This window comes from Mya arenaria, chromosome 11, assembly GCF_026914265.1.
Source record: "Mya arenaria isolate MELC-2E11 chromosome 11, ASM2691426v1".
NCBI lineage: Eukaryota > Metazoa > Mollusca > Bivalvia > Myida > Myidae > Mya > Mya arenaria.
In genome coordinates this window covers 69,863,381-69,886,214 of record NC_069132.1, presented here as the reverse complement: position 1 = coordinate 69,886,214, position 22,834 = coordinate 69,863,381, and the positions used below count along the sequence as shown (strand labels likewise).

The following is a 22,834-nucleotide window of genomic DNA, read 5'->3' as shown; positions in this document are numbered from 1 at the left end:
TGGTTGGTTTTCTGAACAATCCAATCAAGTGTTTCCTACCAATATGTCTTCTCCTATAACCATCCTGAGTTGGTTTTTAGAGCAATGCAATCAAATTTCTTACCAATATGTCTTCTCTTATAACCATCCTGAGTTGGTTTTCTAAACAATGCAATCAAATTTCTTTCCAATATATCTTCTTCTATAACCACCCTAAGTTGGTTTTCTGAGCAATGCAATAAAGTGTTCCTTACCAATATATCTTCTCATATAACCATCCTGAGTTGGTTTTCTAAGCAATGCAAGGAAGTGTTCCTTAGTTTTCTGAGCAATGTAATCAAGTGTTTCTTATCAATATATCTTCTCCTATGATTTTTCTGAGTCCGTTTTTTGCACAATACAATCAAGTGTTTCTTACAATTATGTCTTTTTCTATAGCCATCCTGAGTTGGTTTTCAAGGCAATGCAATCAAGTGTTCCTTACCAATATATATTCTCCTATAACTTTCCTGAGACGGTTTTCTGAACACTACAATAAGTATTTCTAACCAATATATCTTCACCTATAACCATCCTGAGTATGTTTTCTGAGCAATGCAATCAAGTATTTCTTACCAACATATCTTCACCTATAACCATCCTGAGTTTGTTTTCTGAGCAATGCAATCAAGTGTTCCTTACAAATATATCTTCACCTATGACCATCCTGAGTTGGTTTTCTGAGCAATGCAATAAAGTGTTCCTTACCAACATATCTTCTCATATAACCATCCTGAGTTGGTTTTCTAAGCAATGCAAGGAAGTGTTCCTTAGTTTTCTGAGCAATGTAATCAAGTGTTTCTTATCAATATATCTTCTCCGATGATTTTTCTGAGTCCGTTTTTTGCACAATACAATCAAGTGTTTCTTACAATTATGTCTTTTTCTATAGCCATCCTGAGTTGGTTTTCAAGGCAATGCAATCAAGTGTTCCTTACCAATATATATTCTCCTATAACTTTCCTGAGACGGTTTTCTGAAAACTACAATAAGTATTTCTTACCAATATATCTTCACCTATAACCATCCTGAGTATGTTTTCTGAGCAATGCAATCAAGTATTTCTTACCAACATATCTTCACCTATAACCATCCTGAGTTTGTTTTCTGAGCAATGCAATCAAGTGTTCCTTACAAATATATTATCACCTATGACCATCCTGAGTTGATTTTCTGAGCAATGCAATCAAGTGTTCCTTGCAAATATATCTTCACCTATGACCATCCTGGGTTGGTTTTCTGAGCAATGCAATCAAGTATTTCTTACCAACATATCTTCACCTATAACCATCCTGGGTTAGTTTTCTGAGCAATGAAATCAAGTGTTCCTTACAAATATATCTTCACCTATAACCATCCTGAGTTTGTTTTCTGAGCAATGCAATCAAGTGTTCCTTGCAAATATATCTTCACCTATGACCATCCTGGGTTGGTTTTCTGAGCAATGCAATCAAGTGTTCCTTACAAATATATCTTCACCTATAACCATCCTGGGTTAGTTTTCTGAGCAATGAAATCAAGTGTTCCTTACAAATATATCTTCACCTATAACCATCCTGAGTTTGTTTTCTGAGCAATGAAATCAAGTGTTCCTTACCAATATATTTTCTCCTATAACTTTCCTGAGACGGTTTACTGAACACTACAATCAAGTGTTTCTTACCAATATATCTTCACCCATAACCATCCTGTGTCGGTTTTCTGTCCCTTTAAGGAGGAAAGTATCTAACATCTAGGCATCAAAAAAAGAAACATACACAATATCCAGTATTGTTTGTTCAGACATATACAGATTATCATGTTATTCTCACATAGAGCCATCTTTTATAAACTTTGTTAAGGCCATCGTTTTTTACGTTCATATATTAACTGGTTTTGAAATTGTAAGAACTGATGTGTTTTAACAATACTTTTTTCAGCTGTACTTGTATATATTTAAATATATGAGTACATCTTAAACTATTTCACCATTTATAGATATATTTATCGTGTTGCTAAATTTTCAAGATTTTCTAAACAATCCCAATGTATTGTTTTACACTTGTCAGAATCACACAGTGCCTCAGTGGGCGCACATGTATATCTTTAAAATAACAAAAATACGGATGTTGTTTATGTTCGTAGTACGATTTAGAGGAACTACTTAATTTTAAGTATGGCCGTTTGCACATGTAGGAGTTACTGCCTCCTTTCAATTGCAGTATACAAACTACAAGTACACGGTATCAGTTACAATACAAGTTTTTTTTTCTAAATATATGATTCATCATTAACCCTTTAAAGGTTTAAACAACAATGCCTTTGTAAGGTTAACAAAGTCTTTAATAATCGACCCATTGTTTAGTACATCTCATCCAATAATTTTATTGATAAATAATACTCAGAAAGAAAATTAAGTTTACTTATCAGTCTTACATCCCCGAGAGCTCTCTCAAGAACAGCTGAGGAGACCAGCAGGGCAGTGACTTCATCCTAAGGGTTATGAGTAAACATGTCGCGCCATATTTCCGCCAGTACCTGGCATGGCATTGTTTGATACAGATTTTGTTTCAATAGGAAAAAAAATACATTTTAGAAATATCTAGTTTTAGATAAGTATAGATTGTTCCGGGTTTTTTTCTTACTTATTCAGCCTTTAAATAATACAAATCATTAACAATTCTTTATTACCTGGTTCCAGTTTAAAATCTTTAAATTTTCTCCCTCAAAAATAACTTATTATATGGACTGAACAGTATTGGGATGCATTTTGAATTTAAAGTACTAGTGATTTGCTTCAATAACGATCTAAGTAGACTTTCATCGTAAATAGAAGTGATCTTTGTGTTACAGTTTCCTTAATTTTCATCATATTCAACATTGAACAGCCCGTAGTATGTCATTTGTATATATTAATATCATGTATACCACAAGCACTATGTGTGTAATAGTATAGGCTTTTATATGACATTTTTGACAAAAGAGATTGAACATGAACAGAATTGAAATAAGTTTAGGAAATCATGAATAATAACATACTGTTACCTTTTGTGACATTTATACAAGTTTAAAAAAAAAATAAAAAAAGTTACGACTTCATGTAAGATCCTTGAATGAAACTGGCCCAAAGGCATTTGCTACTTGCTTAATACTACAGTGCTCAGGGATCTTACCTGTTGCTTTCCAGTCCAGGAAACATATGGAAGGTAAGTATCAAGGAAGTTCTGTGGTCCAATCTCTTCCACATAATTTTCTACCGATGTAAGTATAGGAGCTAAACTGGTCACGCAGGCAGGAAAGTACAAACTTGGCTCATCCTCTGCGTTACCTGTACGTGATTATAATGTACAATTCAGTGTTTAAGTTCGACACACAATGTAATATTGCAAACGTTTACAACGTATAACGTTTCATTGATTAAGTATACAAGTAATCTTTCTTAAAGAACTTTAAGGTGAAAAATCAATGAAACGTTACAACAGTCATTTGTTAAAAAATGTGTATAGATCGGTCTTTTATTAACCGATAACTTTTAACCCCTCAAATAATGTTAATGCGCAGAATATAACCTAAAGAAAACTTATCAAAGCCTTATACAATACTCTGCTGGAGTTTATGGAGTTCACTCATTTTCTTTTGCCAATTCAAACTTATTTTATTTCAAGTCTGATTTCCAATAGTGTTATTAATTATTAATCTCACTTGATATAAGTACTCCATCTTCATTGCCTGCATGAAAGTATTAGAGGATATGATTTTATATCTTATATTGTAAATGACTAATACATATACTCACAGACCTATAAACCATGGTTGATAAATAAAAAAGTTTAACAACTGAAATATCTTGAGCCCGTTTAAATGATACAAAATTGTTTAATAAACAATTATAAAGTAATCAACACCAGACAGTAGTCTAAAAGAATATACATGTTATACGGGATTGTTCTAATCCCTAACGTCGTGAAGGATTTGCCATATAAAAAATCGTATTTTTTTGTCAAAGTACTATTATTTGGACTAGATTACACAGTGTCTACAGAGCATTCTTCAGTGAAATCTTAGAAGAATCCCGTATTGAACGTCAACCATTTTAGACTAATGTATAATACAGTTTAGTAATACGCAGCTACAAGTAACTAACTACATTTTAAGTGTTTAAGAAACATCATTATTAAATGGCAAAACATTTCATTAAGTTATATGTTCAAAATAATATTGAATCTGTTCCACTTTAGAGTTGTTTGTTTACTTTAGTATCAATGTCAGTTTTATAATAACGGGAGGTAACACCTCGTTACACGCTTACAGTCCACTTTTTGTACGTGGCGTAGTTACACCCCCTTATCAAAAACAAAAGAATGTACAGTTGTGGTCATTCTTAAGCTCGTTCTTAGCTTTACCCGATCATTATTACATGAAAGTCAGTTTTAACCTATTTGTTTGTTTTTGCTTTTATCACTGTTGCATTAATATAGATAATGCATCCCTTATGCTAATTAAAATCGAAAATGTCCAAGTTGAATGGAACTGATGTAGAGCCTTAACTTTTTTCTTCTTTTTTTTCGTAGTTAATTCAATAGTAGGAACGTACGTCACGAGCAGATGATTCCACGTGCTTTATGAAAATGTCAACAAACCAGGTATTATTCGATTTTTTACACTAATTCCCGACTCAATTCCATAAAAACCCAACAGCGCAACGAACAACGCAATATTCATTATATGCACGATGAGGGTTCATTTCTGAATGTAACTCTTCGTATTTATCAATCGTAACAACTCGGCCATCTCCGGCAAGCTTCGAGATAGCCATATCTTGATACTTGCCGAGGAGTTCCGATTGCGTATACATTTATAAGCCTGAAAATCGATTGAGTTATTTTTCTATATCGGGCTCCCTGAGGACGGAATGATATTTCTTTTGGTTTAAGTCAACTGAAACGATATTTTTATGTATTTGAGCCGGCACAATCTCGCAAAAAGCCCTATGACTCTTACGAAATTGTTGATGAACTGTTAACGCCAAAGATCTGTTTAAATTAGTTCGATTGCCTAAATGGATTCCGCGCTGACGTACGGTACCCGGCGGATGTCATTATAAACATTTATCAAAGTATATTATGGGTCGTGTAAACAATGGAAGTGGGGATAAATCAATATGCTTTTTATCTGATGAGTTCGTTTTATTTGCATGTCAGTTCGTATTTCCCCTGCTAAAAGATTAATCTTATTTGCATTTTAAGTAAATAAAGGTAAAGTCTGATTATAATTGAATCGAAAAAGGAACTTCATTTGAAATCATTTTTTTTTTACATATAATATTTAGTTGTCCGGTGCAACTGTGGTTTTGGGATTTTAGGAAACGATAACATCAAATGTGTTGGTGTTTCTTTCTCTGATATATGGGTGTTAAACATTTTCAGCTTAAGGTGCCGTAAACATACGGACAATGAAATTTAAGCACGGACTTGTAGAATATTTCGGTCGCATGACTGTCATGTCCGTGGGCTAGTGAGAACTTTCAGGATTTCGCCACGACTGTTAAAGCTGCTTTCTCATAGATTGACATTTCTTTTAGTTTTTGTCTAAGGATCGGCTGATTTTGATATCATTGCCTTCAACTCCAATATATAAGATAACTCACAATGGAACACATCTCAATGATTTGGAAATATGCCGACAAAATCATGTTTCATGTATTTCTGGTTCTGTTTTTATGGTTTGTAAGTTTGTATGTGGTCGGTTTTTGGGGATTGTATGTGAGTGTGTTGTCTGATTGTGGTGTTTGTATGTCGTCTGAATATCGTGCATTCGGTCATTGTTAAACTTATTTTTTTTCGAATACTCGAGTAGTGAAATAGTATTCGGGTACTCGGACAATCGATGAAGTACTCAGGTACTCGTTGCCATCCCTATTTACTACTGATCCTGTCCCTGTTGTTTTCAGTGCTAGCAGACACGATGCAAGTTGTTATATTTTATTTGTAGTTTTTGTGGAATGTCAATTTAGTCTTCATTATTATGAACGTGAAAGTAAAGGTATAGTTTTGAAAGCCATTGTTCTATGTGAATTTTTTTCCTGTATCATATCTGTTTTGAATAAGAATGTAGGAAAATCATGTTAGTGACTTTGTATTGTGAATACATTGAATACTGTAATTTAACACGAGAATACTGCTCTTTATTTGAAGTTGACTAAGACTTGGTTACACTGTATAAACTATATGGACTGCTCTACTCATGGATGAAGATGGGTTTAGAATTTTAACCCGATCTATCCACATGCACAGAAAGACCTGTCCACAAGAAAAATAATTATTTCCGTGTCAGCATTCCTTTGCAAAGATTAAGCAAACAAATTCTAAAAAGTTTTGTATCTTTCCCTATTTATTCTGGTTTCTAACATAAAATAAAACACATATATTCAAACTAAGATTTACATGTACATATATTTGTGGTTAAAAGGAAAATGAGAAATAAAATTTGAAAATAGAAGACTCGGGTTCTAACATAAATACTGATGTAGTATCCTAATTGCATGCCACATGGATACATTGTCTCTGTCATGAAATCAAAATAATTTGTTGTAGCACATCCAAGCCAGGTCCCGTCAGATCTGAAGTTCATATCATTGGTCAACCATGTTCAAGGCGGTGTCAATATGGCTATCAGCTTTGTAAGAACTGATAAAGTAGCCTGGCTGCGTGCCAGATTGACGCATTACATCTGTCATAGATTTCCATTGAGATGATGTAGCACATCCAAGCTAAGTCCTGCCTGTTCTGAAGTTCATAACAGTGACCCAGCATGTTGAAGGCTGTGTCAATATGGCCATGTTCTGTCTCCATTGTGTCCATTGTGTACTCGTGTAGGTTATGAAGGGCTATTTGTGCTATCCAGGGTTGGTGTAGTTCCCTGGAGTTGAGATGCTGTAAGTAGTACAGGAATGGGATACAATCAGTGACTACATTGTACTTCCACTTCGCTGTACCTAGTTTGTCTTCACCTTTTATACCCCTGAACATTTCAAATGTAAGATGTTGGGGAAAACAGTTCATTTCTTCTCTTGTGAAGGTTATACAAATCATTATGTATTTCTTCAGCATTTCTGTATTTGAGGTGGTGATCAACTTGTTCTCAAACTCGGTGCTTGGTTCTTGGCAGGCCCTTTCATAATGTCCACAGCACTGGCACAATTCTAGTTGTTCCAGCAGCCCTTCACAGTAACTCGGTACTTCTGCAGCTCTCTCATAGTGCCATCTGCAGTACAACATGGAGGCAAACTTCAACACACTGGACATAAGGTCTGAATCCAGTTAAAGCTGGTACCAGTTAAAGATATCCTGTGTGATTGTTTGACCCAAATCGATGCACCTTGAAGCCAGGATGGAGGCAAGGGTGCTGCACAGGAATGGGGTCAGCCGAGAAACTACATCCTGTTCTAGGTCACTTCGGGTATCTGACATACTCTGTAGAACAAACAAATGACTTTTAATGTCATCACCTGAATTATCAGTTATCAATCTATCTAAAACAAGCGTAAGGTCACGTATTTCTTCTTACAATAGTTTCTGTAGAACAACACTACAGGTCTGGGTTCTTGTGCTCACACTCTGCCGTGATACATTCTCAAAACCTGAGCATTTAAGCAATCTCAAACCAATATTGTCCATATGAGTATGGAACAAACACTGCAGTTTTGTGTTGACGAGATGTGAAATCATGCTGCACAGTTTTGGAAGCTCCCAAAAGTTCAACTTTCCCACAAACAGATTAACGCCAGAGATTGTAAAGTGGGGACAGTGTTTCCGTTTAACCCATCTTTTTATTGTTTTTAAAAGTAGACATACACATTTCAAAATATTGTCTTCCCTCCATATCTCAGCTGGATAGTTTTCTATTGTAAACATCATTGCAGTTTTAATATGAAAAGTGCTAAATCTGTCTCCGTACAAAGGCTTGGATATATTTTTTCTTATTATTTTGGTGAGTGTATATGTTTTCACCTGAACATGGCTAAAGTCGAACATTAGAAATCGTTCCATCAGTGTAGTTGAAAATCTCCACTGCCATTTTGAATAAGGGTAACTGGGTAACTTTGAAGGAACCATTAATGCTTTAGACCTACACATAGAATGCTTAGTTGGGCTCTCAGTATATCCCTGTGGCACTAGGAAGACTCCAACATCCCTGGCCCTGGCTAGTGTGTCAGGTCTTGGCCAGTGCCCAGGGCGTGGTCTGTGGAACATAAACTGGCATTCCTGGGGTAGCTGGCCACAATGGTGGACGCGGACATTGTCAAACATTTCATCATGTGACATTGATGGGCCATGTCGAATTATTTCACCTGACTCACTAAAGCGCTGCACAATGTCCTGTACTTCGAGCGATGTATTAGTCAGTATAACTCTCCCCTCCCCATCTAGCGCATCATCAGGGCTCTCTGTTTGTACTGCTGCTAGTGGGCAGTCACTTCTCAGTCTCTGCAAGTAGCAGTGTTGAGGAGGAGTGAGCTCATCCTTTAACACCAGAAGATTTGCATTTCCATATTGCCAGTTATTCCAGTTAAGGATTACCTCATCATTCTTAATACACTCGAAGTGGTCAGTATCAGATGCCATCCCAGTTGCTGTTGTGGCCTCACTCTGACTGCCAAATATGTATTTAGTTACATTCACATCACTGAACCAGTGACCAACATTTTCGATAGTCTCCATCATGAAATGTGTTCTCCTCCTCCTGGCAATCATCCATCTGCTGACCCCGTTATCCCCCATCACCCGAGACAACCGTAGGGAAAACAGTCTCTCGCTCTCCCTATCACTATCCATAGTTAAGTTTATTATCCTAAGAATTGTTGTGGGGGGAGGGGGTTAATGAGTTTTACGCAATCAAGTTGTTTGTGGTACTTCTCCTTAGTACAATTATATACCTCTTGTCAATTAATGTTTACTCTCGAAATCCAAACTTCCATGTTTAAGTTATTCCGATCGGTACTTGTTATTATGATTGTCAAAAGATAAATGGTGAAATCGATCTATACAAATTTAAAGTGGTATTATATTGATCTGTATTCAGCGAAATTTCCCCAATGAATATTTGTATGCATTTAATACTTAAGAGTTTAGTCAATGATTTATTATTTTCGTTTTACCAGTTAAAACACTTATTGGTTCAATTATTTTAATAGTTTTACGCTGTAAGATTAATACTCTCTAATATATTATATTGAAGTAGATTTTTAAATGATTTAAGTCTCACCTTCGACTGAAAGGGAGATAAACTGTATTTGTCATTATTATTCTCTAGTTGTTCTTCTTCTTATTATTATTCTATGTCTTCAGCCAAATTTACTAACTAAAGTTAGGCCAATAGCAAGAGTTATAACACATTCAGAGATATCCCCGTTATTCATTTTTATCATGTACATTTTGTCCTGGCACTTACTCTAAAAGTACTCAAAACTTAAAACATAGATAGATATAATTATACCTTTAGGACACTTTATTGCAGAGTTATCTCTTTTGTTTATATATTTTAAATTGCAAACTTAGTCCAGCCACTTACTCAAAACTACTTGAAACTTGATTAAGTAAGATAACTCTATTTTGAATATTATGCTAATATTGGCCTCCACTATTCAACTTAGAAATTCTGGTTTAAGCTTTGCATTTAAGCACACATAGGTAAATATCTCAGCAACGACTTCATGTATTGAATTGCAACATTATAAAATGATAATCAAACATCCAACCTACTTTAATAACCAAGTTAGATAAAAAAAAAAGAGAGCATAAAATGCAAAGTATGGTTCTTATTAAATAACTGAGAAATTTTTGTTCAAGATTTGCATGTATCTATATTTAAGACAATCATTCAGCAATTACATCATGTTTTTCATTGAAGTTTTGTACAAGTAACTATCCAACCTATTTGATGAAATTAAATTAGAGGCCAAACTGTAAGGTTCGCTTCGTCGGATCATTTCATTTTATAGTTTTTCATAGAGCCAATATATATTTGTTAATCATACTTTTAAGCAGTCTGGTGAGTTGTTTTACAAATTATGTTGCACACTCATTTGTATTAATTACGCAACAAACACATTACATTGGATCAACGTCGGATAAAGGTTGGATTTAGGTCACGACGTCGGCGACTTAAATACAAAATGTTGCATCAACGTCGAATTCACGATGTCAGTCCGACGTCGCAATTAACCACCGGACCGATGTTATGTTTTGGTTATAGTTTGTAATAAGTTGTTTTTAAGAAGTTCATACATGTTATACTGTTTGCTGGGTAATAGCTGGATGGATGGAGCCAGATTTGTATTTTTAAATTGTATGACCGGGGCTCGTGTATTGTATTGTATTATTTTATATTGCACCATCAATTGTTTTGTGTACATGTCTGTCTGATGTTTATTATTTTATGTAACTTTTCCATATACTGGATAATAATACAGTATTCTGATTAGCGTTGGGTATTATCAAACCCCCTGCTACAAATTGGCTTCCCGACAAAGATTTCGAGACTGTCGTTTATCCCAGACCCGTTGAAGTGGTAATGCTGTAGGTCCTGTCAACCATAACAAGCAGCCATCCGTCCTCCCAACTCCGTGCGGCTGCCACCACTATTGTAGCGGTATATACCCCTATCAAATTGCCCCACCCTGTCCTAACTTTACAGTAAGCTGAAGAGCATCATCTGAGCATCTATCGCTAAATTGAAAACAATATTCCCCGTCATCCCCTTTTTATTAAAAAGAAATAAGAAAAGGGATGACGGGGAATATTGTTTTCATATATGCTTTTTATATATTTTAACACTCGAGTTGTTTGATATGCATTCGGAACTCCTCGGCCTTTTTATTGAAAACAACTTCTGATGTATATGGACGGTGTACATTCTTAGAAATCGGTATGTTTAAGTCCGCTGCAAGTAGATCGCGTAGTAATTTAATTCAGCAGATAAACTTTTAATGACTTAACTCTCGGGAATCTAAATCATGTTTGCAATAATACACTTCACTGGCAATTAAACAAGCTATAACACTACATTAAATTCATGAAATAATTTAAAAAAAATACGAACTACTTCTACTGATGTACTGGCATACAGCCGAGGTTGTTGTCGATAAAAATGGCCGAGGAGTGTCGAATACTGGGAAACAATCGGCCGACTGAAAAATTGTTCCGGCTGGGCTGAAAATACAATTACCAAAACTTTATGGAGCAAAAGAAGATTATATTAATGTTGTTGTACCTACTAATTAGAGAAAAACAATGCAGTAAACTGTACATTATATGCAATTGCACAAGCTACAAAAATAATTCTGTTTTCGGAAAAAAAAGTGTTTTGATTTATTATTGGTGGGTGGGTATCGTTACTAAGAGTTATCATTATCCGTTATAAGGTCCCCTAGACCGAAATAAGGTCATTGATATAGTCCTTTTAACAGCAAACCCTCCTAGTGTAAGAGAAACGGTAGCATCATGGGTGTTTATGTTACCCTCGGTGAAATAGTCCTTAATAACGAATTGTGCCATTAACCATGCTATGAAAATCATTCTAAAGATGTCAGATAACATAGCTTTACCAGATAATTTTAAGACACATATTTGCATAATGCACACACATATCAATCAATGAAAGGTTTTAAAAATAGATTCTACAAAAGGTGTCAAGTGTGAAACTAACTCCTCCCCTTCTGTCCATTTGTTCTTATCATGGTGCGTAAATGTTCGTAAATTCTCACACAACTTCAGCACAGACTTCCAGAATCTGAAAGGAAATGAAATTTTAAATCTTAACAAACTGTTCCATATCATCTTAACAAAGGTTTATCTTTATTCATTACCAATTAACGGTACCCTGTAGGCCATATTCAGGGTTTCTAACACTTGTCAATTGTCAATCCTGAAAAATAGCCGGGTCTGTTTGATGAATATAAGAGATGAATGCCCAAAGCAGGTTAAGGGTGAGAAGACCCCTTTTGAAATAGTTTCAAAAGTCATTAATATTCATTTCAAGGAAATTCGTATATTTTTTGCAAAAGTCTGAACAAAATTTATTCTTACAATTGTACCAGAGTCTGATGTAAAAAGCTCTAAATCCTGATTTCAGAATTAATCCTGAACATAAGAACCCCTTTGTATACGATTTTGACTTTGATTAAGTGAAAATGCCAGTAATACCGCAACATATGGAATTGAAAATCTTTAAATACATGAATGAACAATACACCTGGTATAAATAGAGCATGGTTGATGAACTAATTCTATATTGACTTTCATTCCACTAAGGAAAACAGTCTAGATATCTAAAGCCAAGTTAGTTGCAAAGTAACTGTCCATGTGGAGATATATGACAAAGCAAACAATGGGGGATCTAGGAACAAGCCCAGCAACAAAACCCTAAATATAACGATCCTGATTAGAGGCACAAGTTTAAATCCTGATAGACAAAAATGGGAGACACACACTACATACATCTTAATAATTGTTTGAACAGTCAACAAGTTCACTGGGTTTTTAACAAGTTAATTCTCAACTTAATACTTGTCAACAAAAATCACTTTATATCTTTATAAGATCGCTTTCAATGCTAGTGTTCCAGGTAACATGGCCAACAAGCATGTTCTGGTAAAAGTATTTATGGTCATAACAGATATTGTAGGCAAGTGACAGGAACGATGCATTGTTATACTATTTTTCATAATGGATACCCATACATTCTTACTTGATTAATTTGTTGTTTGATTGAGGTCCTTCCCTCGCCTTTATTTCATCAAGTTGATATAGTTGGCAACAACACATGTATACACATGTGCACGGCCCCACAACCAATGATGGTACACTGGAATAGAAATACATTTAAACCTTATGTTAATTCACAAGTTGTCATTTATTGTATTAATGGGGATTGAAGATGACACCATTATAAATCGTGGCTTCAATTTAACTTAGATTATATACCCATCATAAATCTGCAAGAAACACATATCGTAAATATGCTTCATTGTCAGTATTCAAGCTAGTGTAATATTTGAATTCTTGCAGAATTTGATATCACTCGGTTAGCATCAGCAAATCAATATGCACATTGCTAGTACTATTTAAGATTTATGTTTGCAACTGAAAGAGTGAAATATTGCTGATTGGCTGGCTCAGTCAGTTGTGCTCAATGCTAGTGTTCCAGCAATCGTGGGTTCAAGCCCCTGTTGTAAAAATGTTTTCTCACAGTTTTAATTTGTGTATTATGATACTAACATGAGTGGCAACGACAGCTCTCAGACATAAAACGCTTATCTAATTAAGCTACCTTGCTAGGAACTTCTTGAAGTTCTCTCTCTGCCGTGACCTGAGCTGTTTTAGAGTCATCTGCTGTTGCCTGTTTGTTGCAAACTGTTGCATCTGAGTGATGACTTGCAAACACTCATCTACTATATGGTCCAGCAGTGTTAGCACCTCATTTTCAATATCACAGTTGGAACCCTGTCAAGGAACATATTATAATTACGCCCATCATAAATATAACGGCAATACGAATCCCAAAATAAACTTGTCTGTATTCCATCATATTAACGTTGTATCGTAAAAAGTTTCATTGCACGAAGTTAAAATGGCGTCATAAAATAAAATAATGAAAATCAAAATGTAGTGTAACATTCAAGAACATATCTTCTAAATAAGTTTAACCAGTAAGGTTTAAAAACGTTTTTGTTCTTTGTTTAGATTCGGGAGTTTGACTCTTGTGTATTCTTAAAAGTTCTGAATACAATTACAGTTGGAATAACCCTTTTCTACATTAATAATATTTTAGCACCTTGTCGAAGAAATTATTCAATTTGCATGTTTATTATATGCACTTACCACATTTAAGTCCATGTGGACACAGGTTCTTAAACAAATCCTAAGACATTTGTCAAATGTAAATTTTCAAACCAGAATTACACATATATAATTTACCTTCGAGTTTCTGTACAGGGTATGTATCTTTTGCTGCAAAATTTCATCAACTGTTGATTTCAAATGATGGAGGTCACAATATTGAAAACTGAAAAAAATATGTGACAGCCATTGTATCTTTTGTATCTATAAATCGATTTCAACGTAAAATTACAACTCACCCTGAAAACTTAATTGGCAAGAACTAGAAGACGTAAAATTATCATAGTATTGAAAGAAGTGAAATAGCTTTAAATTAAAAACATGATAGTCGAAAAGTTCCCTACCATTTTGAGCCCACATATGCCCAATGTCCATCAAAAACAGCAACGATGTCCCTGAGCTTTGCTTCAAGTGAAGATGCTTCATCTGTAGACTGGAAAGGATCATTTGGCTTTCTGAAAATTGCCAAATCAATTATTAAATGATAAAAATGAACGAAAGGACAGACGCACGCACACAAATGGACGCCTTGACAGTGATATTTAAATATTCAATCCGTCAGGGGCATTGGAACATAATAATGTGTTTTTTAAATATTTGTATTTATCTTTGTGTAAAGCACTTCTGTCTGTAGATGGTAAATGCAACTATCTGGGCAACATTTCAATTGCAGTCGAAATAACATAGAATTGTTTCTTGGTAGATTTTATCAGAATAAATACCAGATGAAACAAAGGCAAGATATTAGCATGGTTAAGGAACAAATCAACAACAAGTTCTAAGCATAGTTAAGTTACCTGTTAGTTAGACTTTAGCATAAATAAGGAAACCAGTCAACTACTATACCTAGGCTGCATTAAGTAACCAGTCAGCTACTAGACCTCAGCACAATTCAATTTTCAGTCAGCTATCGTCTATGGGTAAGTAACATTTCACATTATTTAAAAATTAGTTTCATGTTCTAATATATTAATAACATAACAAATATACAAACCTTTCACTAAGGTCAGGCTGCAGTAAAATCATGGAATCTGTCTCAGATGCTTTCTTAAAGAAGGTAGATATCTAACAAAAAAGATTATTTACAGCCCATAGTGAAATAATGAAATATTCAAAGCAATTTAAAACAGTTTCAGTTGGTATTATTATTATTATTGTTTGTTTTATCAATTTTTATTACTTTACTATTGAAACATACACATAATATTTATACATGTCTTCAATTTATGCAAACTGCTTCTATGTTAAAATTACAATGTATTATCAATGCATGCCTTTCTTATATGAATGAAGACTAAAAACAAACACACCTCCTTCTTTAACAGGCTTATTCTATGAAACTGGACACTGTATGACTTAATATCCTCATGAAGTATGGTTACACATTTGTTCTGAAAACAAAACATTGTGTTATAAATACAATATACTAACATGCACTACACATTGAGCCCTTAATTGTAAAATTCATGTTGTTGTGTGATCATGAACATTTCTAGCAAGATTTACAACAGGACTTGACATGTATTATTTCATGTAATAATAATAGTTTGAGGTTCGGTTTGTATCACTACAGGTCAGCTAGATACATGTTATTTTCATGAGAACTTTGAAACAAAAACTTCACCTCCTGTCAGGACTGTTACCATTCATTAGTAAATTTTTGACAATTAAAGGGTAATAACTCTTAGAGTGCCTACAATGATCTGATTGGTAATCAAACTCAGTCGAGATATTCTATGCCAATAATTAGTATTGCTGCTTAGATTGTATTATTATTAAAGTTGAAGAAGAAAAGTTTAGGTAAGAGATTGTAATGAATGTTTGACTCCGTGGATGATGCTGCAGGTAACAATGACAACATAAGCACTCTGAGTCTGCCTGCTACGCAGGGTACATTAAGACAATAAAGGGAAAACAACAAAATTAACTTAATAACAGATTGTTACTCACATGAATATGTTTCCCATCCTTTACAAACATGGCTGACAGTGCCACACAGATAGTTGCCAGGTTACGTGTGAGTTGCCATGGAAACCTTTCCCAGCATGCTTCACCGTGACTCAAACGGTCCCTCACCCTAGGGCCGCCCGGGTAGGTCAGGTGGTCAAGGATTATTTCCTGTTTGGAGAAAAGAAGAAAAAAATCATCACATGCACATCAAGTAAGGGAAAGTGTGTTTTTTTATATTTTGTAACTTAAACTAGAGGATGATCAGCCAACCTAAATCCACAAAGCTTAAAACAAGTTTCCGAACACTGCAATCATGTGTTTCTTACCAATATCTCTTCTCCTATAACCATCCTCAGTCGGTTTTCAGACCCATCAGGGAGAAAAGGATCTAACATCTAAACAAAATAAGAAAAAGAAACATAAAATTTATTCATTAATTTTTGTTCAAACGTAGACAGATTATTGTAATAAACTATGTTAAAGTTAACAACATTGTTAACGTAATCGTTTTTAACTTCCAAAGTTTTACTGCTCTTAAGGTTTAATGTAAACACTTGTGATCTGCTGTATTTTTAAACAATATTTATAACAACTTTTTCATTTTCAGCTGTAGTTGTTTGTATTCAATGATATGAGAACGTCATTTAATATTTCACTTTTTTCAAGTGACCAATGATGTCATAAATATGGTTGTTAACTTTAACAAAATTCTAAACAATCGGCCCAATGTTATAACACTTGCCAGAATCACACAGTGCCTCAATAGGGCGCATATGCACATGCTTAGAAATAATTATAATACGGAAGTTGTTCACAAGTATGAATATTAAGAGGAACTACTAAATTTAAAGTATGACTGTATGCACATGTAGGAGTTACTGCCTTCTTCCAAATGCAGTTTACAAATTACAAGTACACGGTTTCGAGTTACAATACAAGTAAGTACTCACAATACGTTCAGATGTTATTCTCTATTACCTCATCAAATGTAGTGTATAATGTCGTTGCCTGGAAAAAGATGAATAGTTTAAAAAAAATGTATGTTAAATATATAAAAGAATTGGTCATATGTTTCAAACAGTCTGCATGCAACAATAACTACAACAAGTTTTAATGCATCCAGGCAATCATGCCTATAACCTCTTAATAAATTGAAATTTATTTCAACAATAAACAAGATAATAATGGGAAAAGAATCTACTTAACTTTACCATATATTTAGGCCTACCAATAAATGCAACTAAGTTTGTTCATACCTCAGCAGTCAAAATTCTGTTCTCGCAGTTGTTGGCAGTAGCAAACACAAGCCGTAGACCTTGCTCTAGGTAGTAGAGTAGAAGAGCGGTACATTCACCATACCTAAGATGAACATGACGTTAATCATTAACTTAAGTATTGATCAAAGTCAATAATACTTATAGATAAAGAACCAACATACAATAATGGTATTAAATTATTTTAGCCATTTTAAGGATTCTTCATTCATACAGTTTTATCTTATAAGTATCTATCATGTGTTTGGTACAGATAGAAAAATTGGTAACGAGGCTTGCAGAGTTACCGGCCACGCAGCGTGCATGAGGGTCGGATCTGTCGATACGGACCGGAAAAACATGATTGATATTTTTTCTTGCATACCTAAATTTATCAATTTGTGGAATAAATGACGTAGAAAACAAACTTTTGTACAATTACACCAAAAAGCGCGTGCGACGTTGTTCACTTACGTCATAGAGCGCAGTAATTTTAAATAACTAAAATAGCGTTTTTTACGATTATTTATTTTCAATTTTAATAAAAAGTCTTGCTAACATATATATTTGAATGCGCTTTATTGAAATGGCATAATATACTTTTCATAAATCATACAATAAAAGAAAAAAGAAGTGAGGTATGTAAGATGGGTTTTTCCAGCACTGGTCACATGACCGTAACATACGTCCGGTATGCAAGAATAAACCTTCCATATCCCATTCCAGTCAAAAATGCTTGATTATTGGTTTAAAATACAAATAAAAAAAGTATATCATTACTTTAACTCAAACAATACCAGGTATACATTGCACAGTACATATTGATGTTATTTTGGAAGAGTAACTATTGACTTGATAATTATTATGAAGAAGGTTCGGCACCAAGCGCTCATAATAAAATACAAGGAGATCAATTCCCATTCCTTTTACCTTTCTTGCGTATATAAACTGGTGATATTTGTCCAAAACATTCTTGTGTCCCAGGATGAAAATTGGGTGTCTTTTACAGCCTCAATGAGGTCCTTGCTAGACAAAATATCAACCTCTGAAATACACCATTAACATTTCTCAAATACAAAGGAGAGAGTGTCTTTGTATATTATTAGTCAAAACCAGAACGATTTTAAAACAAGTAATTACAGCATTATAGCATTCACGCCTATTTGCACGATGTAACGCGTGTGATCTAGTGTTGTTGGGAAAACCAGAGTATCCGGTGGAATTTTACTTGACCAGTGAACTCTTGGTGAAAAACGAGTGTTCTAACCACTGCACGTACTTGAGAACTGGACAAGAGAAGTATTTAAATTACTGAAATTCATTTAAAGATGCACACTTACTCACTAAAAATACTTTCAACAATAAAAACAATTGCTAGTATTTCACAGTAAATCGTTTAGCACTCACTAATCATTTAATATATTGCGTTTTCATCTAACGAATCTATGGTTACAATCTTGTTATCAGTAATTAATATTTTCCATAAATGCATTATTTAGTAAGTAGTTTCAGGTTTACTCAAAATCTTTGTTTGTTATACATGTGTAAGTATTGATTTTGAATAAGAGTGTCACTTTAAAAGGAATAGCTTGATACAGAATGGCAGATAATAAAACAATAATTAAAACTAAAAACTCATTTACATCCAAGATCCATTCGGAAGGGTCAGATGTGATGGCAGCTGTTATGATTTAGTGATTATGATTTGACCTGTCTGCCATTACAGTAATGGCAGACAGGTCAAATCATAATCACTAAATCATAACAGCTGCCATCACATCACAAGTTCCCCTCCACTTGACCTACATGTACACCTGAGACGAGTTTTATGTTACAAAGTCCCCTAAACTTACAATGCATGTAAACCCAAGATGAGTATGGGTTACAAAGTCCACTGAACTTGCTCTACATGTATAGCCAAGATGAGTTTTGAGTTCCAAAGTATCCTCTACTTCCTCTACATGTATACCCAAGATGAGTTTTATGATTTTAAGACCCCTCAACTTGATTTACATGTATACCCAAGATGAGTTTTATGATTTTAAGACCCCTCAATCTGATTTACATGTATACCAAAAATGATTTTTGTGTTTCAAAGCCCTCTCAAGTTGCTCTACATGTATACCCACGGTGAGTTTTGTATTATACAGACCCCTCAATTTACTTCACATTTATGATGAATTTTATGTTTTTAAGACCCTCACCTTGAGTTACATGCATACCGATGAGGAGGTTTTGTTATAAAGAACCCTCAACTTGCTATATATTTATACTGAAGAAAGGTTTATGTTATAAAGAACTCTCAGCTTGATTTACATGGGTACGCAAAATGAGTTCTGTGTTACAAAATCCCCTCAACTTACTCAACATGTAAACCCACGATGAAATTTTTGTTACAAAATCCCCTCAACTTGCTCTACATGTATACCCGAGATGAGTTTTGTGTTACAAAGTAACCCCAACTTGCACTTAATGTATTCCTGAGTAGTTGTTTTTGAGTTTTAGGTCACATACTTCCCTTTGCTTTCTTTATATGTATACCTGAGATAAGTTTTGAGTTGAAAAATCCCCTCAACTTGCTCTACATGTTTATCCAAGATGTTTATTTGTGTTACAAAATCCTCTATACTCGCATTAAAAGTGTATGCCCAAAATGAATTTTGTGCTACAATAAAAAAATGTCCCTTAAACTTGCTAGATACCTGTAATAAGTTTGGTGCGAGGAAAGACCACAGGTTCCCGGTGTAACATCAGGACTGGGACCAGCCTCTCTTCCAACACACGACCTATGCTGGGTACCAGTAGTATCAGGAACCAAATACACCTGGAGACATACAAGTGTGTTGAAGCATTTGAGTTTTCTTTCTTTTCATTTATCTTGTACAATAATTCAATTCATACGCATAATACACTTATCTTTATTAGAGGGCAGACAAGCTAAAATGACAACTTATAATGTCTCTATTCGTATAATATTTCACAATGAAAGCACCCACATTAATCTTTTTTATACTAACGTTTTACTGCTGGAACTCACATGGTAAAATAGTATGTACCCGTTAATACAGCGAAAGAGCACTTTGTCTATTATGTGACCAAACGGCAATAGATTACCAAAAAAACTGTATTCATCATGGTAAAATTGAGAGAACTTTATATTCAGATGTTATTGTGACATTTTCACAGACCTTGCTGGTATTTCTCCCGGAAAGGGAAAACCATGCCATGCAACATTTCGGAGGTTAAGAGAGGTTGGAGGACCCATTACCAGCCGGAGTATGCACATCTGGAAATAAGAACACATTTACTTACAGTTAATCTAGGCGCATTGCCTATTCAAAACTTTGAACACTTAGATTATGTAAAAACACCATTTGTTTATTGGCTACTCGAAACATTGAACATTTGGGTAACGTTAAAACAACAATGCGTTTATTGGCAATTCCCAGGAGGTTTGACAATAGGTTATATTTCTATGTGGTGACATTTAATGGTATTTCTTAAAGTATGATTTGTAATTGATTAAGTAAAAAAAATTACCACGTGTTCTCCAAGAATTTCCTTAAGCTGCTCTGTTACAAGCAGATCTTTCAGCATGGACGGACACGGGGCTGGCCCTTTCAACATATACACCTGAAAGTAAACATATGAACAAATACCCGGTAGTCAAAATATACTTTGGACATCAAACAATAAACATGATGATTATGGATACAAGATGAATTATAATGCAGCAATTTTTTCCCGTTTAAAGTTAAGAATAATGCTTTTAATCACTTTGTAACTTTAACAAAGCCTTGAATAAACAGCCCATTGTTTAGTACATCTCATCTTATAATTGAATTGTTAAATAATACTCAGAACGAAAATTAAGTTTACTAATCAGTCTTACATCACCGAGGGCTCTCTCAAGAACAGCTGAGGTGACCAGCACGGCAGTGACTTCATCCACAGGGTTATGAGTAAACATGTCGCGCCATATTTCCGCCAGTACCTGACATGGCATTGTTTGATACAGATATTGTTACAATAGAATAAAACTACATTTTAAAATCTATATATAATTCAGATAAGTATAGATTGTTTGGAGTTTTTGTAACATTTAAAAAATTAAGATGTAATTGTGTAATCATTCAGCTTTTAAATGATACAATTAATAAAAATGTGATTATAACCTGGTACCATAAATTAAAATATTTTTGTTTTCTCCCTAAAAAAATTCTCCTTTTTATGAGCTGAACAAAATGGGGATGCCCTCTGAATTTCAAGTGCCAGGGATCTGCTTTAATAACGATATAAGTAGATCTAAACCATAAATTGAAATGATCCTTGTGTTACTTTTTCGTTAATTTTTCTGTATACCAGTATTTATTGAAGTTCAGCCCATAGTATGTCGTTTGTATATGTTTATATAATGTACGCCACATGTTTGTAATGGGATATACTTTTATATGTCATTTTTGTCAAAAGAGATTGAACATGAACATTATTAAATAAGTTTAGGAAATCATGAATAATATACTGTTGCCATCTGTGACATTTATACGAATTTAAAAAAATAAAAGTTCAGACTACATGTAAGATCTCTGAATGATACAAGCTCAAGGGCATTTTATACATACTTAACATAACCATGCTCAGCGATCTTACCTGTTGCTTTCCAGTCCAGGAAACATATGGAAGGTAAGTATCAAGGAAGTTCTGCGGACCAATCTTTCCCACAAGATTTTCTACTGATGTAAGAATTGGAGCTAAACTGGTCACACAGGCTGGAAAGTATACACTTGGCTCATCCTCTGCGTTACCTGTACGTGATTATAAATCTACAATTCAGTGTGTTAGTTTGTTACACAATGAAATATTGCAAATGTTTACAACGTTTAAAACACTTTATTGATTTTTCACCTTAAAGTTGTTCAAGAAGATTACTTATACTGATTATAGCCTACAGCAGCCATTTGTAAAAAAAATGGTTGAGTTTTTGGTTTGGTCAAAGATATCCAAAATGTGTATTGATTGGTCAATTTTTAACCAATCAAATCATGTTTAAGAGCAAAATTTAACTTGTGGACAACTTCTCAAAGTTTCATAAGATTCCTTTCTGGTACATAAAAAGGTACACTTAGTTTCTTTTGCCCATTCAAACCGATTTTGCTTCAAGTCTGATTTCCAATGTTTTTAATAATTGAATTTAGAATAACTATTTTTTACCTGGAAGCATACTACAGATATATTTGAAGTCTAGAAATCCTTCATTCAGTGCACTATCATCGCATGCTTCAGTGACAGCTAACTGTGTGATCAGATTGTTGACATAACTGGACAAGCAGGTCTCCACAACCGGCAATGTCAGAGAGTCCATCCATGAGATGTTCTTCAACATCCAATCTGAGTAAAGTATTCCATCTTCAGTGCCTGCATGAGTGTATTTAGGATATGATTTTAATCAGACTGTTTATCTTATATTCTAAATGAATAATAAACATAGTATCATACCTTTTAACCATAGTTATATGTTGGACGTCTATTATCTTAGACTTTTGTATCTAACTGGCACTGTTTATTATTTATACGTAGCGACAAGTGAATAACTACATAAATAGGATTTTAAAAACATCCTTACCAAATTACAAAACATTCCATACAGTTAAAGGAACAGTATAATAAAACAAATATTGAATTTGTTCCACTTTATAAGAGTGGTTTGTTTACTAATATCAATGTCAGTTTTTTAAT

The 22,834-nt window shown here is 34.2% G+C and overlaps 1 protein-coding gene across 4 annotated transcripts; it reads right to left on the bottom strand.

Moving 5' to 3' along the window:
- Positions 1 to 1,395: 1,395 nt before the first annotated feature.
- On the bottom strand, positions 1,396 to 22,808 carry LOC128209588 (endoplasmic reticulum membrane-associated RNA degradation protein-like). Of its 4 annotated transcripts, XR_008257029.1 has the most exons (23): positions 22,722 to 22,808; positions 22,310 to 22,513; positions 21,749 to 21,903; positions 20,991 to 21,092; positions 20,639 to 20,731; positions 20,287 to 20,384; positions 19,801 to 19,922; positions 18,029 to 18,143; positions 17,102 to 17,204; positions 16,824 to 16,853; positions 16,172 to 16,240; positions 15,846 to 16,013; positions 15,206 to 15,286; positions 14,890 to 14,960; positions 14,240 to 14,350; positions 13,974 to 14,061; positions 13,327 to 13,499; positions 12,745 to 12,861; positions 11,704 to 11,787; positions 11,098 to 11,207; positions 3,171 to 3,325; positions 2,434 to 2,535; positions 1,682 to 1,750 (listed from the first exon to the last, which is right to left on the bottom strand). XR_008257029.1 is itself a non-coding variant. In XM_052913679.1 (22 exons), exons 2-22 carry the CDS (start codon positions 22,479 to 22,481, stop codon positions 2,359 to 2,361), a joined length of 2,349 nt encoding a protein of 782 aa, XP_052769639.1. In that variant the 5' UTR covers positions 22,482 to 22,513; positions 22,722 to 22,808; the 3' UTR covers positions 1,396 to 2,358. The 4 variants fall into 4 exon arrangements, 3 of the variants coding, with proteins under 3 accessions (XP_052769639.1, XP_052769640.1, XP_052769641.1); XM_052913679.1 differs by having other exon boundaries at positions 1,396 to 2,490; XM_052913680.1 differs by lacking the exon at positions 1,682 to 1,750 and having other exon boundaries at positions 2,396 to 2,535.
- Between the last annotated feature and the right edge of the window lie 26 nt (positions 22,809 to 22,834).